At 41.8% G+C, this 17,303-nt stretch overlaps 2 protein-coding genes across 8 annotated transcripts in view; both read right to left on the bottom strand.

Annotated features, from left to right (window-relative positions):
- Positions 1-1,043: 1,043 nt before the first annotated feature.
- Positions 1,044-2,772, bottom strand: LOC135798618 (alpha-N-acetylgalactosaminidase-like). The gene is made up of 6 exons (XM_065311494.1): positions 2,562-2,772; positions 2,330-2,504; positions 1,948-2,217; positions 1,362-1,889; positions 1,239-1,302; positions 1,044-1,181 (listed from the first exon to the last, which is right to left on the bottom strand). The coding sequence occupies exons 1-6, from the start codon at positions 2,720-2,722 to the stop codon at positions 1,150-1,152; spliced, it is 1,230 nt and encodes a 409-aa protein (XP_065167566.1). The 5' UTR covers positions 2,723-2,772; the 3' UTR covers positions 1,044-1,149.
- A 338-nt stretch (positions 2,773-3,110) lies between these two features.
- The window catches only part of Dscam4 (Down syndrome cell adhesion molecule 4), a 50,555-nt gene continuing 36,362 nt past the window's right edge, over positions 3,111-17,303 (bottom strand). Inside the window, exons 3-21 of one of the 7 annotated variants that reach the window (XM_065311937.1) lie at positions 16,608-16,764; positions 11,939-12,205; positions 10,053-10,309; positions 8,833-9,763; positions 8,435-8,728; positions 8,254-8,373; positions 8,023-8,196; positions 7,538-7,966; positions 7,045-7,475; positions 6,748-6,973; positions 6,540-6,695; positions 6,236-6,483; positions 5,523-6,129; positions 5,164-5,457; positions 4,971-5,102; positions 4,576-4,910; positions 4,343-4,415; positions 4,043-4,195; positions 3,111-3,979 (exon numbers count right to left, since the gene is read on the bottom strand). In XM_065311937.1, coding sequence (XP_065168009.1) covers positions 3,675-3,979; positions 4,043-4,195; positions 4,343-4,415; positions 4,576-4,910; positions 4,971-5,102; positions 5,164-5,457; positions 5,523-6,129; positions 6,236-6,483; positions 6,540-6,695; positions 6,748-6,973; positions 7,045-7,475; positions 7,538-7,966; positions 8,023-8,196; positions 8,254-8,373; positions 8,435-8,728; positions 8,833-9,763; positions 10,053-10,309; positions 11,939-12,205; positions 16,608-16,764 — 5,589 coding nt within the window. In that variant the 3' untranslated portion in view covers positions 3,111-3,674. Of the gene's footprint in view, positions 3,980-4,038; positions 4,196-4,342; positions 4,416-4,575; positions 4,911-4,970; positions 5,103-5,163; positions 5,458-5,522; positions 6,130-6,235; positions 6,484-6,539; positions 6,696-6,747; positions 6,974-7,044; positions 7,476-7,537; positions 7,967-8,022; positions 8,197-8,253; positions 8,374-8,434; positions 8,729-8,832; positions 9,764-10,052; positions 10,310-11,938; positions 12,206-16,607; positions 16,765-17,303 lie in introns of all 7 variants that reach the window. The other 6 variants (XM_065311941.1, XM_065311940.1, XM_065311942.1 and 3 more) reach the window with 6 other exon arrangements.

Raw genomic sequence — 17,303 nt, 5'->3', positions numbered from 1 at the left:
TCTAAAATAATCCTTTTTGATAATAATAACCCTAACAAAGTCTGATTTTGTCGCTATACAAATTACATAATTTTTTTATTAAAATTGCAAATAGAGCCTAAACGGTAAATGCTAGCAAAAAAAAGTTACTAAAATAATCGGTATAGAATTAACTTATCTATCCGAATCCGAAAACAGAACTTAAAGATTCCCGGGAAAAATTAAAGATAAAAGTCCGATCCTGTTGTTCAACCGAAATTATTTTAAGAAAGCAAGTTTGACCCTATTCTTCGACCAATAAAAAATTAACAAAAAGGGACGACCCTGTTGTTCGGCCGAAAATATTTTAAGAAAGTAAGTTTGACCTTGTTCCTCGAACAAAAATATTTTAACATAAAAGTCCGACCCTGTTAATCAAACAAATTTTTTTAGAAAAATAAGTTTGACTTTGTTCTTTGACCGAAAATATTTTAACAAAAAAGTTCGAATCTGTTATTCATCCAAAAATAAAATTTACTGTACAAAACATTAATAAAGTTAAAAAGGTATAAGTAGTGTAGAGGGACTATCGAAATTTAATATGACGTTGAGAAACTTTAAACAAATCAGTTAGTTCACCCGGAACAGGGCGATTTCCATACCAGGTTTACAAATTTTCATAAAATTGCCAACTTTTGAAAGGCATTTCAGGGCACTTCAAAAGGGCCGAGATTGCTGAAATAAAATGCATCGTGAAGAGGGTCTGTTGAACATTAATACGACTCTGAAAAACTCCAGGAAAATCAATTTATTCAAGTGATACAGGACGTTTTTTACACTATGTTTTCAATTTTATTGGGAAAATGCTAATTTTTAAAGGGCAAAACAAAACTTCGAACGGCCTGATTCTAAACTGTTGCATCTGAAGATATGGAACAGACAACTAACTTCTAATATATCAAAACATAAAATTCAGTTTTACATCAGTTGCAATAAAATCTTTGAGACGACAACTTCATAGATACATAGGAACACCTTAGACGATACTATGGAAAGTTGTAGACGATTTGACTTATATGGCAAAACTGGTTTGATTAGTTTTTATTTATTTTGCGTATACGATAAAAAAATAGTAACAATGTATTAAAAGAACTTTTAAAGTAACAGATTAATAGCACCTCATTGTATTGTTCATCTCACAGTTGCTTTCAAGAAAACAGCACCTAGAAAATGGTATTGTTTATAGTTTATTTAAAAACAAGCAAAGCTTAAATACATACCACTCGGAGGAACTCGCACTTTGATTTTACTTGTAGCAGTCCATTCCATACCAGTAAAAACATCCTAAAACAAATTTTAAATTGCAATAATTTATATCAAATTTAACATTTAAACTTTTGTACCAGTATGTCATATCCATTAGGATTATTTAAACCTAGCTCTTCCAGGGTGTACTCCATTGCATATTTAACCCCATCATCGCGATAACTAATAAAACCAAGGGCGTATGATGTTTCTTTATCACTACCTTGGAACATAATTGGTTTACGCCATACTTGAATACTATTCGTATATATGATCACTTCGCCTTGAATTCCTAACGCGTCCTGGTTAATTGCCACCGCTTCCTTGTTTAAGAGAATATCTTTCATTGCCGGTGTAATATTGACCAAATCAACGGACATAATTAATGGCGCTGCCATTAGACACCATATTGTCATTTGGGCCCTGCTTTGTTCCAGACTTAGACCAAAATTGCCAATAATTAACATATCAGGATCGTTCCAATGCCCTGGGGCTGAGTGCGGAGCTAAACGGTCTTGATGTTGTACAAACCACGCGGTGATGGCATGAACAACAGACCAAGAATCTTGAATATCACCATAATTTCTCCATAAGTTACAAGTTTTCTTTAAGGCTTCATAATTGGACTGAAATATTATTTTACAATAATAATAATTCATATATTATTATAACTGAATATGTTACGTGTTCTCCGGCGGTTTCTTGATATGCTGGCCAACTACACGAGAAAACAATTGGTCGACCGGTGGCGTTTAAATATCTACCATATTCAGCATATCCGGCTTCCATTGTGTCCGAATCCGAATAACATCCATCAAGTTTCACATAATCTACTCCCCAAGATGCGTATGTTTGTGCGTCTAATTCCAAATGATTTAGGCTGCCAGGGTAACCAGCACATGTATATGTTCCATAGTCTCCATATAGACCAAATTTAATGCCTAAATTGTGCACCTGAAAGAGTAAACCTATAGGTGTCTGTAATTTATTTAATTCACATTTCATTTAGGGAATTATGAAACACTTTAAAACAAAATTAAATCTTCTTTCCGTTGAGATTCCTTACATAATCTGCTAATGCCTTCATTCCGCTGGGAAAACGAATTGGATCACCCACTAAACGATCTTCTTCATCACGTTCCATTGCACTCCAGCAGTCATCAACAATAATATAATTATATCCGGCTTCTAAATAACCATCGGCAGCCATTCTGTCAGCCATAGTCATAAAAAGTTTCTCGCTGCGAGAGAACCAAATGAATCATTTAAAGAGTGCAACCAGATTCGTATACACTTACCTAACACATTCATCTGGATACTTAACACAATCAGTTTCACAACGATATCTTTGCCAGTTCATCCATCCCATTGGAGGTGTCAGAGCTAGACCATTATCTAAGCAAGTCACTCTACCCACGACTAATAATGCAAATATTAAAAGCTTATGCATCGTCTTCATTTACTTCTAGACTTGAACGAATTATTGTACTGTCCTGTTCAGTTAAGTATTTATATTCATAGGATATCTAAACGAATGCGTTTCGAGCTCTTACCAAGGGTGTCAAGTATGTACTCGACTCTTCATTGATTTTGATTATGCGTGTTATCGTATATTATGCCTGCAGTTTAATTTTAAATTTCGAAGGTCAACAACCTGCAAGTAGCACAGTTATGTTGAAAAACAAAACGCTTATGATACTAGAAGTGTCGTATCCATACTAAGGATGTTTGATATCAACTGTATCTGAGCACTTTCTGTAAATATAGATATTTTACATATGATAGATGACATGACAAAGATTTAAAAAGATACTAAAGATTGAGAGCGGAATCAAAAAACGAGAAAATTTGTGTGTTGGCCACAATTTATTTATTGGTATTAGTTTACATTGTCCATTCTTATTCTCGTATTCGTACAATAAAAAGGTATATCCAAAAACGATGTTGCTTGAATGTTATACAGGAAAGATGAATTAATTAATGACAGTTAGTTAAAATTGTTTTCGTGTGATGCGTCCTTGTAGTTTTTATCAAATATACACACATATTATGTCACAATGATAAAAACAACAATAACACCGTAACGCTATAACGTGAGACCCACATATGTTCGCAATAACATTATTGGTAACAATCTATAAAATCTATAACATACAGTTACACTGCCTCTATACACATCATCTTATTATCAAGCTCGAATTTGGCACATTCCATTGTGTGTGTGTGGAAGATTAATAACCATTTATATGTAGGAAAGAGTTTTGCGCCGATAAACGGTGCAAAACAATTCCCTCCAAGGCACCTGCCATTCATTCCTAGTGTCACACGTGTGTTCGCATATCGATTCATCCCCCTCTTTGTTTAGGCCCACGAAATAATACTTACACATTATTACGGTTTTTCAATTTAAATTAAACGTTGATTTGGAATGCTTCGCGCGTCAGCCGGGACATGCCGCGGTGCTTGTGAGCCTTTTCGCATTCTGGATCGCTCATGTCCGAGAAGCGGCTCGGCGGATGTATGCGGTCGTTGAAGCTGTGCGATATACTAAAAGTTGTTTCGTCATTGTGGCTGGAGTAGCCGCTGCTGCTGCGTACATGACGTTTATTCATCGGGATCGCCTTGGACTTGCTCTTCCGTGTTGGATAAGCCTTGCGATTGATGCTACCAGTTTGTGGGGACGTCTCAGACGAGGAACTCGATCCTTCCGCCCCACCTGTAAACGATACAATGACGGACGCATGTTTAGCTCCTGAAATTGATGAATCTGCTTACCTACCTCGCATTCGATGCGAGAACGACATCAATTCTTGGCTGGTCGCGCGCCCGTCGCCCTCCGAATCGCTGCCCAGGGTGTCGTACTCTGAAATAGGCAGATGGAGGGTTAATATCTTCTTCACCTCTGAGTCAGTGCTGCCCAGATTATCTGATTCTGAAAACGATCAAATGACGTCTTGTTTATGCACGGCTCTCAAATTACACGCATATGAATTTGGGTGTGTGCAACTGTCGAGCAGCAATGGCCCACAACGTACTCAGATCTGACAGATATACCAATTTGCTATCTTTAATCATTTACCTTGACTCTCGGAGTGCGGGTCTCTTAGACGCCCGCCTTTTCGTCTAACTTTTGTGTATTCAGGCTCTTTGCTCTAGAATAAAACATAAAACATACAAGTCAAGTTAAATTCTTTCAAAACATATACTTTGATCTAGTCAACAACAATAACAAAATTTAAGAAAGCGTAAGTAATCAGCAAAAGCAATACGTAAACAGAGTGTAACTTAATCAAAACAATAAGAGAAACTTACATGTCCTAACTTAAACTTATCAATAGGTGGAGGTTTAACATCATGATATACAAAAGACCCTCGTACCGAATGGTACGGCCCACTATAGACATTCCCACTGTACGAACTTTCGCTGTATGCCGGTTTCGATAATTGAAATGTTGCATAAGGACAGATGTCTTCGATGTAATCGGCCGACTCCGCTTTGTAAGCATCCTCCACGGCAATCGGCTGCGGACCACGCCCTACGCGAACCGCCAGATACTGCTGGTCGCGATTCTGCTTGTTTTGAATCTGCGCCATAGATGAGGATTCACCCAGTGTTCGCACCTGTCGATCACGATCTAGGCGAACTTCTGTGAAGCCAAAAATATATACTTAGTTACCGGATGTATGTGTGAACTTATAATACTAACTTCTTCTCCAAAATAGTGTTGCTATTAGCGCAATGACGATGAGTAGTGTTAGAATAATTGGAACAAGAACTCGTGCGCTCGCCAACGGGTGATCACCGGAATGTGAAACGGGCGGGGATAATTCCGGAGCGACTAATATAAACAGATGATTAATCAAAGAGTTGCTACATTGTTATATGTTGCAGTCACTTACAGCCGAGCAATGTCAGAGTGGTAAAATTGTAAATGGCAGGCGAATCTCCGGCGTTATTGTGCGCGGTGACTTTCAATTGATATTCTGTGGCTGGCCAAAGTTCCGATATGCTGTAGATTCTTTCCGTTGGTTTGACATGGTTTGACGACATTATCCACGTGGAGTGCCGACCAGCACGATATTCAACAACGAAGTACAAAATGCCACAACCACCGTCTCCCCATGAGTCTAGCCACACGGTGACGACCGTTGCGTTCATTGTCAGTATTTGTGATTGTTTCGGTTTTACAGGCACTGAAAGTAAAGTTGCATGAGATTAGAATTGAGCGGGTAGACACAAAATACACTTTATTAATCACCTGTGCCTTTCGTGTGCGCTGTGACAATGTCGCACGGTAAGCCGGTGCCAATCCTATTAAACGCTGTAATGTAGAGCGAGTATCTCGTGCCGCACCATAAATTCCGTAGCATGTACTCGTCGGTGCGCGCCGAAATTTGCAATTCCTCCCAGTCGCCGTGATCCCGCTTGTAATTGATCACATAGCCGAGAATAGGAGAGCCGCCATTCTTTTGATCCGACCATCGCAGGTGGAGACTGTCCGTGAAGGCATCGACAACGGTCAGTGACGGAGCTTCTGGCGGCACCAATACCTTAAGGCTGTAATGAATTTCATCCTTTCCGTGCTGATTCTCCACACTGCACGAATAGTTTGCTTCGTCGACATTCTGGATGTCTTTTATGACCAGCGTTGCATTGGGGGTGATGACGCGTCGGCCTCCCACTTCAAGCGGCTGATCGTTTATGCGCCAAATTGGATTCGGCAATGGCATTCCGACACGCTTGCACGGCAGGATAATGTCTTGCTTCCACGCGCTGACGACTTCGCGACCGAATGACGCTATTCTGCCCGGTACCGTTTTCGATAACGATACGGTCACTACACGCGTGCCCTCGCCTTCGCCGACCTGGAACGTATAAGATAATTTGTATCAGATAAAGCGGCCAGACGAGAGACGTTCAATTATTCAAGCGGTCCTGATTGAAATTCATTATTAATTACAACTTCCTTACCCGTGTGGATGCCGTTACCCAAAATTGGCACGTTGAGGTCGTGCCGTCCTGCTTGGTAATCTCAAACATTTCAGTCGTCGGGCTCAACACCCGCTTATTGGTTCCCTCTTCACGGCCGTCCACAAGCGTGCCAATGTAAAACGTATATCCCACCAGGGCACCGTTGCTATACTTTGGTGGCAGCCATGAGACAAGAATTTTATTTGGCGCGCTCAAAACGGCTTTTATCTCAGCTGGCGCAGACGGCACTATTATAAAAAATAATTCTAAAATTTAGGCAATTGCACATTATTTTTTAGCTTACCGTCTTCTTCAGTGTGGCAATAAACAGCTTCAGATCTCACGCCATCGCCAGATACGGTAAATGACAGTACAGTAATGCTATAATTGGTGTATTTTCTGAGGCCGGTTATTGTTGTGCGTTGTTGAGTAATTACTTTCGTTTGCTGATCGTCGTTATCTGGAGTAACGGAGCGTAATTAATATTGTCGAAGGGAACATTAATCACAGACATTTATTTAACTCACCAAACCACTCGCCAATCGAGTGATAAGTTACTTTGTAGCCTTCGATAATGCCGTTGCGGCCCTCCAATTGCGGTGGCTCCCATGATATGTGAAGACTTTGAGCACTGAGAACAGAGCACTGTACGTTTTCGGGAGGCACTGATGGCGCGTCCTCCAATGTCCGAGCGCTCACTTGTTCGCTCGCTGGACCGGACCCTCTGCTGTTGTACGCCTGCAAACCAATCATTAATATTCGTCACCTGTCCGTTCGAAGACGAATGAATGTGGGGCTGAAATATTTACCTGAACTATGATATTGTAGGTCGCGTATTTCTTCAGACCCTGTAACAACGCCTCGCCGCCAAAATGCGGTCGTACTTCGACGCTCTTGAACGTATAGCTTTGTGCGCCTCGATCATTCGAATCCTTGACTGCTAATTGAAAGCCAACGTGATAACCCAATAGATTTCCGTGCCACGTGTCTCTCGACGGCGGCTCCCACGTAACCGTTAGTTCGGACGATGTTTTAGCTTCGGCGCGCACATCTAACGGGGCCCCGCTGGGGACTTCTTCCAGAGTACTCACTTGAACTACCTGACTCGGTTCACTAAGCCCTAGACGATTCTCCGCTAATACTCGTAGATGATATATCTGTGATGGTTTTAGATTCTCAACTGTTGTGGATGTTTGTGAGCCAGGCACGGAAACTTTCGACGGCTGCGTCGGCCAGGGATCTGCAATTTTTATTAGCACTTGCATAAAACGACAACAAACTAAGCGGAACTGAAGTACATACCTAAACCCTCCTTATATTGAATGATATAATTGCTGATTGGACTATTTCCTGCGTGTGGCTGAGTCCACGAAACGCCGATCGATCTGCTTAGCTGCTCGGTAACGCGCACGTTCTTGGGGAATTCGGGTATCTCTTGAACAATCAACTGGATGTTCATTTCATCTTGTCCGTATGCGTTCGACGACGAGCACGTAAAAACGCCTGTGTCCTGTCTGATTGTCCGTTCGATGCCCAGCTCGGAGACCATTCCTTCCACCAGTGTCTGCTCTCGAATACTGTAACGCTGGTCGACATCGCTGACGATTTGTTGACCGCCCATTTTCCACATTATCTCCATCGGCGTGTCGCCGACCGCAGAGCATTGCAAATGTGCATGCTCACCTTTTACGACTTGAATCTGCTTCGTTTTCTGTGGGAAGTACGCCGGTGCTGAAAAAAGACTTCAATAAAACCACAAAGTCTAGAACGATCGTTAGCATTTTTACCGTTCACTTTTAAAAAAATTACTTTGCTCACTCCAGTACCAATGTTATTCTTGCCCTCGCACAAGTATTGTCCTTCGTTTTCCTTTGAAATGTGCTTAAATGTGAGAGAGCCGTTTGATTGCTGTTGCACATTTGGCTCAAAGAGAAAATCTTTATATTCGCCTGGTTGACTTCCTAGAAGTAACACCAACAAAAAGTTAAATGTATTTCTATGTTTGTTTGCCAACTTACCAACAGCCCGTTTCCATGTTATGGCAGGTGTGGGATATCCAGCAGCTTGGCAGTTTAATGTTGCTTCTTGCCCTGCGGCAACATTTGAATCCACCGGCTCCACTGTCCAACGTGGCGGTACTAAGAAAAATAACAATAATAAATAGCCTTGTGTGAATACTTTGCCGATGTGAATAGCTACCATTAACTGTCAATGGTACACCATAACGTTCGGCACCAGCGACGTTGCTTGCAATGCAAGTGTAATTGCCACTGTGTGTTGACGATACTTGCTCGATAATAAGTGACGATGAAAATTCATCGATTCTTCTTACGACCGTGCCGAGAACGACGTTGTTAGAAACCGGTTTGCCATTCCGCTCCCATCGGAAGGTTATTGGCAAATCACCCTCCATTATTACGCACGTTATCGCCGCGCGCATTCCTTCACGTAGCAGATCCGTCATCGGATTTATGGGTAATATCTTAGGTGGAACTGAGGGAACAAAGTAACAAGGAAAAAGTTTTTCACTGACTTGAATTTGAAGCTGAGCACAGCGAGTTAGTAGATTTGAAAGGGGCATGATTTTATTGACTTACCGATAACTTGAACTTCGACGTCTCGCCTGGACGAGTTTCTCTGTCGATTCTGTGCTTGGCATGTATAAGTCCCTGCGTCCTCTTTTCGTTGTGTTTGCTCAACAACTAAAGTTCCGTTTGCGTACACTCTTTGTCTGCGGTTAACTGGCAAAGTCTGGCCTTCGCGTTCCCATGTGATAGTTTCAATTGGATATCCGGCAACTGGGCATTTAATAATCAGACTAGATCCCGCAATACCCGTAATTTTCGGCATTTGTCGAATAAACGGTAGACCAAAGACATTAACACGAGCACTGTGCGCAATCTTGCCGACACTATTTCCTGCTATACAAGTGTATTCTCCGCCATCTTCAGCTTTAATGTGAGAAATGTTCACGTGGCTAATGACATCGTCTTGGATAGTTACATATTGCCCGACGAGGAAACGGGGATGGTCCGGTATTGGAAAGCCGTCCAAGGTCCATGTAAATTGTGGCGGTGGATTTCCGGACGCAACGCATTTCAGCGATACCGTCGGCCCTGGCTGCAACGTTTGCTCGGAGAAGGAGTATACGAGTTCCGGTCCAGCGTCACCCATGTCAAGCTCGGCGGTCGCCTGTGCCTGATCCCAGTTGTTGCTCACAATACACTGGTACATGCCTCGATCGTCCTTCGATAATTGCCGAATGGTCAAGCGTGGCGGTTCCACCATCACCTCTACACGATTATCCGGCGCAATCGGTTTGCCGTTGTGCATCCAACTAATCTGTGAGATTGGATAGCCCCCCACAATGCATTGGAAGCTGGCTTCCTTGCCCACGTCGACAACTTGTACTTGTGGCTGTACGTGAGCCGTTAGGGACGCTGTTATTTCCAGCGTCACCTCAACGCTTTCTTCACCCGCCGAATTGTTTGCATAGCATTCGTACACACCGCGATCTTCTAGCCGCACCTGTAATAATTATAAATTACACGAGTCTGAGTGGTGGTTACCGTGCACAATATTCGCGCAATTTAATTATGAATTTGAGCTGACTTGATAAACGACTTCCATAAGTCTGCTCCAACAATTTTAATATCGGAAGTGCAATGGCGCATAGTTGCACACCCGGCGGTTCATTGTTCCACGCTAACTTGAAAAGGCATTTTATGCGTTGTAATAAAATCGACTATCCCATTGGGACAAGACGAAGCTCACGCCAACGTATACGAAAATAACGAATGGTTGTGACGTGTTTTACCTTCGAGATCTTAAGCAGACCTGCTGTAAGCATGGTTAGTCTCTCTCCCAGTGCAACAGGTACTCTCTGTCCTTGCAGCTTCCTTTTCCAATAATAGCTGGGTATTGGGTATCCTTGGGCAACGCATGGTAATGTCACGTCATCACCTAGTCCCACCCGGCGGGCATTGTACTTTCCGGCGGTAATGCTCGGCTGCAAGGTATCTTTTGGTTCAGTCACAATTATTCGTCCCGGATATCCACTTATCTGAACCTCGCCTGGAAAAACAAAAAGTTACGTGTTTTCATTTGGAAGCTTATAAATCAGCGCTTGGTGACGTGAAATGCAGATATCATACGGAAGTAGGATGTAGGCTACATGCAGATAGAATTCCAAAGGAAGGCTTCCTGCATTAAAATTTGCCTGCGTGAGATAATTGCAGACAATATTTCAGTCCGGCTGTGCGCCATGTTCAGTTTCATTCATTTTAACATTCAAAACGAGATTGTGCCGCGTCCGTGCGATTCCGGATTGGCACAACAGCAAGAACAAAACAAGCTCGAAAACAAACCAGTGTACGTTTCATATTAGATTTGCTTAATGCCAAGCGCTTGTGTACACAAGTGTAATAACAAAAGACGAGCGAGTCGAATCTTGCAAGGCGGCAAAGGTTTATAAACTTTTCAAGGGGCGTTACGGAGCAATTTGTTGGAGTACAGCATCAACAAAATGCAGATCTATTCCGTGCCCTTAGCGCCCATTTGCTTGCATTAAAAATAGAAGACTTGTGCAACTTGTGCGAACGTCGACGTCGTCGAGTAAAGTAGCAAAATTTCTGGAATATCAGTTTGAGAGGCAAAAACCATAGAACATTTGTCGTAAATCTTTACCCAATGACATGATTCTGATTCGAATCGAAGCTTTTGTAAACTCGCAACGAACAAAAAAACACAACGCTTGTTCAAATCTATCAACGAAAGCTCCACTACAATTTTAGAGAGTAGCAAAAATTGCGTAACATATCATGTGTGATACGAATCGGTTTTTCCGACCGTCCCTAAAATTTATGGGCCGATGTTACGTATTCGGTTGTGTTTTAGATCGAAACGGATTACATGGTCGTTCGATTTTTTCACGCTCTCGATAGTTTTCCAATAGTGTATTTATTGCCCTTTTAGTTTCAGTCGGGAACAGAACGCCCGAAGGATAATGTGATAAACTAACACAATGCAATGAAACATGCACGCGAGGAAGTTAATTCTTTCATTGTTCGCCTGGACGGAAAATTAACTTTTCCACCTTGTTAAATGCTTTCGATGTTCCAGAAAATAATTACTCTTCTACCACGGTATGAAGACGTAGTGAATCATAGTTGCATAAACTGTTGTTTAAAAAATTTAAAATCTACTGCCGGAATAACTTCGAGTTGCTTTGTGTGAAACAAATTCCACCAAAGAAATTGCAGGTTTAATTCCAAAGGTGAAACTTTTATTCGAGGTAACGTATGCCGGCATTCGAGAGCACGGCGGCCTGTTGTTTTATATGAATTTTTGTTTTCATTTTCGTGGAGACTGACGTCGTTGAAAACGCGCAAACGCGCATGATGCAACGTAAAAGTTTGAATAACTTTTCATTAAGTTGAAGCCTCGGAAAGTGTATGAATTATGCAAATAAAAGCGCTTTCCCTGCGCTTCTCTTGATCGCGCGCTGTGCGGAGACACGAGGAACAGTGTCCGCTTAAAAATTCAAATTAAACTTTGTTGTGCTGTATACGGTGTAACGCTGATGCCACAATCAAGACACCCTACTCTCTACTTTATTGCATCGCGCAAGTTTCGAGTTTACCATTTGCGGGCCGACCCGCGTCAGTAATTTGTGTAAAACCTTTCTGAGTCAAAGTTACTTACCTGTGAGCCGATGGACGGTCCTGCATGCATAGTTCTTGTAGCCGTCGGCAGGTCCAGCATTACTGATGTACAGATCGCCGTTGGCTAGTACCACATACTTGCCGCCGATGTCTGTATTCGGGTAGATGTTTATCGCCGAATCTTGGACCCATGACGTCACCATCACATAGTCGGCGACGTAGTGCGGTATTTGGCACTTGAACACCGCAGTGTTGCCGGCGATCACATACTCGTCGTGCACTTGAATTTCATATTTCTGCTTTACGACTGCGAACGCAAATAAAACGCAAATATTACACAAGTTTTTAGCGCAACGGGAGCATGGCAAAGTTACACATGGAGCTTTTATAGGGATTTAGTAGGATAATCTTGCTCCTGAATACGCCGGCTTTTATTCCTGTGAAGTATAATTAGGGCAATTTACGAGTCGCTGAAACGTTCCTAAGCTCAAGACCATCAGTCATTGTAGATTCATGGAAGCGTTGCTTCTTGATAGCGATGAGCTTTGATCGTGACTGTACAGTATTCGTAGTATGAGCTGAGTTGTCAATAGTTACGAAAATTGATTTTCCGAGACACTTTTGGGTTTTCCTTCAAATCTTTATATGAGCATGACGAGATTATCTCTTTATGAGACTTATAATCAAAAATTACTTTTCGAAGTTATCTGTATGCTCAAATCTTTGCTAACTGTATCAACTATTAGCTACAAGTTTTCATAGCAAAACTCTAATATGCAAGACTTTTGACGTTGCAGTCTATAAACGAAAGGCTAAAAATATAACGCGCATAATTTGATTTCGCTAGTCAAGTAAAGGCAGAAATTACATTTAATATAGTACGGTGTCATATATATGGTCGCCAAGGGAGCGACAGCATGAAACTCTTTGAAGATTTGAGTATTCCAGCCGAGTGTAAAAGCTTGCTCCGATGGCATAGACGCATTTTCGCTTCGTTCGAAATTTTAAATTGCTCGACTTTTATTAGCTCCACGTAAATATCCTGAATGCAGTCGTGTAGTAGTGACGCAACCGAGATGAAAAAAATCCAAGCGAGAATTCGTTTCAGACAATCGAGCAAGCAATTTTTTGAAAAAATTAGATTGTTAAATGACTGCAAAGCGAATGCACACATAGTATCAGATGCACGTATGATGGATGGCTTCAATTACCCAAAAATGTCGGGTTGAGCATGTCGTATTTTACGCCGGAGTGATATGCAGAACCGCACCTTGAATAATTGATATCATTTAAAAGCTTCCCAGGTACAGCGGCGAGAATGCGCTCGCCGTTGCTAGTTCTACGATGAGGATGGGAAGCGGACGCTGGAGTGCTCGTAATGTGTTGGTGGCGCAGGAGAGGCAGATGCGCACCGGCGGTTCGTGCCGTCGCGAATTGGGTCCAACAGCTGCTAAATATAAATTCCAGCGTTTTTCTTCGTTTTTCTTTGCGCCATTTGCGCGCGCGCAGCTTGTTTTTATTTTAGCAATAAAGGTACTTAGCAATACCAGCCCAGCACGTACTAGACGTGAGAGGCAGACGTGGCCCAGCTATGAATTTTTATTTTATTTTGAACCCAGGGACTTGTTGTGTGTTCGATGTGCGCACGGTCGTTTTTACGTTGAGCGTACGTGAAAAATCAATCGCAAGAACTTGTTGTGCATGCGAGAATCGCGGGAGCATAAAGCTTCTTGCCTAGCTCTTTACAACTTCATTGTGTTGTCCTTCAAGTTCACTCCATGTACGTGGCTGGGGTATTAGGTGTACAGCTCCTTGCGTCGCCGGGAAAGCTCCAGATTACGAGCTCTGAGCTTTACTCCTGCACCGCGTGTGTACCTTTGAATACTTCATCGTTCTCGAGTGTCGGCTTGGGACGCGTTCTTTTGTTTTCCTCTGGTTGCCATCTAACTGACACTGTTTTCTTTTCAACGGGATTACACATAAGTTTTTAAATTCAAAATGTTAACTAAAACTTTTTTTCTTTACCCAGGTGCATGTGACGACTGTTTCTTAGTAATTTGGTGTTAGTTAAAGCCGTTGGGGTGGCAGCCGTACGTTTAATTAGTTAGTCACACATGTCAGCCGACGCGGAAGCAAAACATTCCGAGGCGAGGAACCTAAGCATCGACACGCGACACACTGGCGTTGAGTTATGTGCATAGAAATTAATTGTGAATTAAATATGTATTCGCAATTATACCAAGCGCTCGCTCGCAAATTGTTGGTAGTTATGGTGGGTAACATGCGAATATTAATTACGGAAAGTTTGCGTACTCGACGCAAACTATTTTCTACTTGCACATACTCCTACATGTTCTATACGAAATAGAATGGGTTATTGCACTGATACAACTGTATGGTTACATGGTTTGTGCATAATGTCTTATTGTGGATTTCCATTAAATATAGGTATCTCTATAATATGTATATACTCCTAGGTATTAAAAGCGTTGCATGTACTTTATATCTAGTTAATAAATGTGTGCTGAAACTTATACCTTAATAATTTATTAGGTTTTTAAAGCGGGAGATGCCATTGGCGAGGCTTGCGATGTCATCATAATAAAGGTTTCTAAGGAGGTAAGCACATCAACGCGCCATGTTGAAAGCGTTTATGGGCGCTTTCGTGTCTCCGTTCCCGGCTATAATTTGGCCAAGTGCCGAACCCAAGTCGCGATTAAAATTGCATCGCCGAACAAAATTTCTAAGACATTGTAGGGGAAGGGGGGGCAAAATGGGCCCCTGGGGGCAAAGTGGGCCCCCTGAAATTCAGGATGCTTAAAAAATTGAGGGCCAAAGTGGACCCCCTAAAATTTTTGATATATAAGATGAAGTTGCAAGAACAACTTATCCACAACAAATTCGAAGTAAGAAATAAAAAAAGAAAATAATATAAGCAAAAAATTAATACAAAGGTAAGAGCCTAATTTTTATGAGTGGGGGCCCACTTTGCCCCATATTCTGATTTTTTTTATTTTGATAGACACGTCTTATTAATATTGAATACTGAACAAGGATGTAAAAAATAGTGTAACGAGTGAAAAAAGGTAAACAAAGTCCCTTTTTTCGCTTTTGGGGCCCACTTTGCCCCACCCTCCCCTATGTCCATTTCCGCACACATTGTTTTTGGTCATCAATTATATCTTGCACAAACACACACGAAATATTGTCAACAGGGTTAATCGATTGACTTCAATTGCGTTGTAATCGAATAAGATACGTGCAAGGTGAACCCGCGGCCCTAGCTTTTGGGAGCTAGTGTAATAGAAACTAAGTTGGCGTTGGTTAAGTACGAAGCCCCACAAAAGGAAACTGCTCTCTGGCAACGGTGGTTAATTTGGCGTGAAAAGGAACGGAACAGAAGTGACTTCGTCGCGTACGCCTCGTTTCTGTGATCAGCCATTCGGCGCGCCCGCAACAAATGGTAGTCGCCGGAAATTACAACCTCGCCATTTCTGCGATTATTCTGCAAAGAGCAAAGCAAGAAAAGAGAAATGTCGTCTCGGGGCAGAGGAGACAACCGGGAAGCGAGGTCGGTCTACGCGCAGCGCACAGGGCGTAGGAATAAGTCTTTGCTGAGCAGAAAAGCAAAAAAAAGGAAGGAAACGCCGAGCTGAATGAAACCACAGGCGCACACGCGAGCAGCACTTTAGAATTATTTGAGTTGATATAAAACGCGTATACACGACTAATATTTTTCATTTCGCGGAGACATAAAAAACGAATTTATGAAGTTACGTGCAAGATAAATTTTGGTGGGAAAGTTTCACCTATAATTCTTCACGGTTATCACCAGGCGGTAACTCAATGAAGAAGTTCCAACTTTGCGGATCGAAACATTTCAACGAGCACGATCTGGAAAGTCTCCGCCGATTTTATTTCTTTTATTAGTTTTATTAGTTTGCCGCGGGGCACGCGCGTTGCTCACGCCCAGTATTTTACAGGCGGGGTTGGAATTTCTAAAACAAATTCAATAAACGCGCAGGTGGAAAACCGCTCAAACCGACGCCATCCTGATGATTGAACGTACGCATATATATCCTCTAGATATAGGTATATGACTGCCAGGTTGAAGGATTTCCAGTAATGTCAAATTAAATATTTCACATTCCGACAAAAAAGTAGACCGAAAGAGAGCAAACAATCAATAGGTTTCCTCTTTTTTTAAAAGTCGTGAACGTATATTGCATAGCAAACGCCAAATTCGGTTTGAACGCCTTTTTAAATAGCAAACGTAATGGGCAATTGCCCAAAATAAATTAACTTGATATTTGCTACAAATAAAAATGTAAATGCCTCAAAGGGCTTGGGCTCTGCTTACGCTTATCAACTTTATGTGCTGAGCTGGCAGTTAGCTGCTGCGAAAAGTTTTAATGACATGCCTTTTTACCCCTTTGCGCTTTTTGCATATTTTATATTGCAATATGTAAACATGCTTCTAGAAAAAGTTTAGGAAAAAAACATACTAGTTAAATACGCTATGGAAATTTCGTGTAGGCAGGGAGTGCGTCCGCCTAATTAATATAAAAATATTTGCTTTTACACTCAAAGCAAATGAGTTTTTATTTTATTTTTCGCGAACGAACTGCTAACTAATTATTTCGGCCAAAAAATATAAAATGTGGCACATACATATATCATCAATGACGTCGCCGTTTTTTTTAACTTACCAGCTTTGACGTGCACATCACGACTGAGCACACTGCCCAACGTGCTGCGAAGTCGGCACCGGTACATCGCCGTGTGCACATCGTGTCGATAGCGATCGCTTGGGAATGGCGGAAAAACCATGGATCCATTGGGAAATAACAATCTTAAATCGGGGATCTGAAACAAATTTGAATTGCCTTAGAAGTTGCCTGCCGATACCGATAGTAAGTAGGTAGCGCAAATTGATTTAGACATCAATGAGACGAAACGAGGAATAAATTGGAAACGTAATTGTGAGCGAAAATAATAAAAGTTTGCGAGGCACACGAATTTCCTGCGGCATCCGCGGATGTGCCGAAGTAAAACAATCAATCGGCGTATAAAGTCGAATAAATGCGAGGCATTTGCCTTATTGAGTTTTCTCCGTCTCCACGCGCTTCGCATCTCTGCATCCTCTGCTATCGTCAAAAGGATTTGCGAAAAAGGGCACGGCACGGGCGTGTTTAAAGGCTCCCGCCTGTGTTACGCCGAAATTTATGAGTGTCCAGGGAATAAAGCTCGAATTCATTGTGTATTGCTTACTGTATAAAGTTTATGAATGTGGACCGTATTCCGAACGAATTTCTATCTGGCGCACAATGTAAACGGAAATACAGGTGCTGCTAAAATGTTTGTATAAACTAATTGCACACAAGTATGCAAATGTAAGTTAAAAT

The sequence above is a fragment of the Atheta coriaria genome, unplaced genomic scaffold, assembly GCF_025399875.1.
Source record: "Atheta coriaria isolate IRGN ID8LTWV9N9 unplaced genomic scaffold, Caltech_Dcor_3.1 hic_scaffold_9_pilon, whole genome shotgun sequence".
In the NCBI taxonomy this organism is placed as follows: domain Eukaryota; kingdom Metazoa; phylum Arthropoda; class Insecta; order Coleoptera; family Staphylinidae; genus Dalotia; species Dalotia coriaria.
This window is presented reverse-complemented; position numbering and strand designations above follow the sequence as displayed.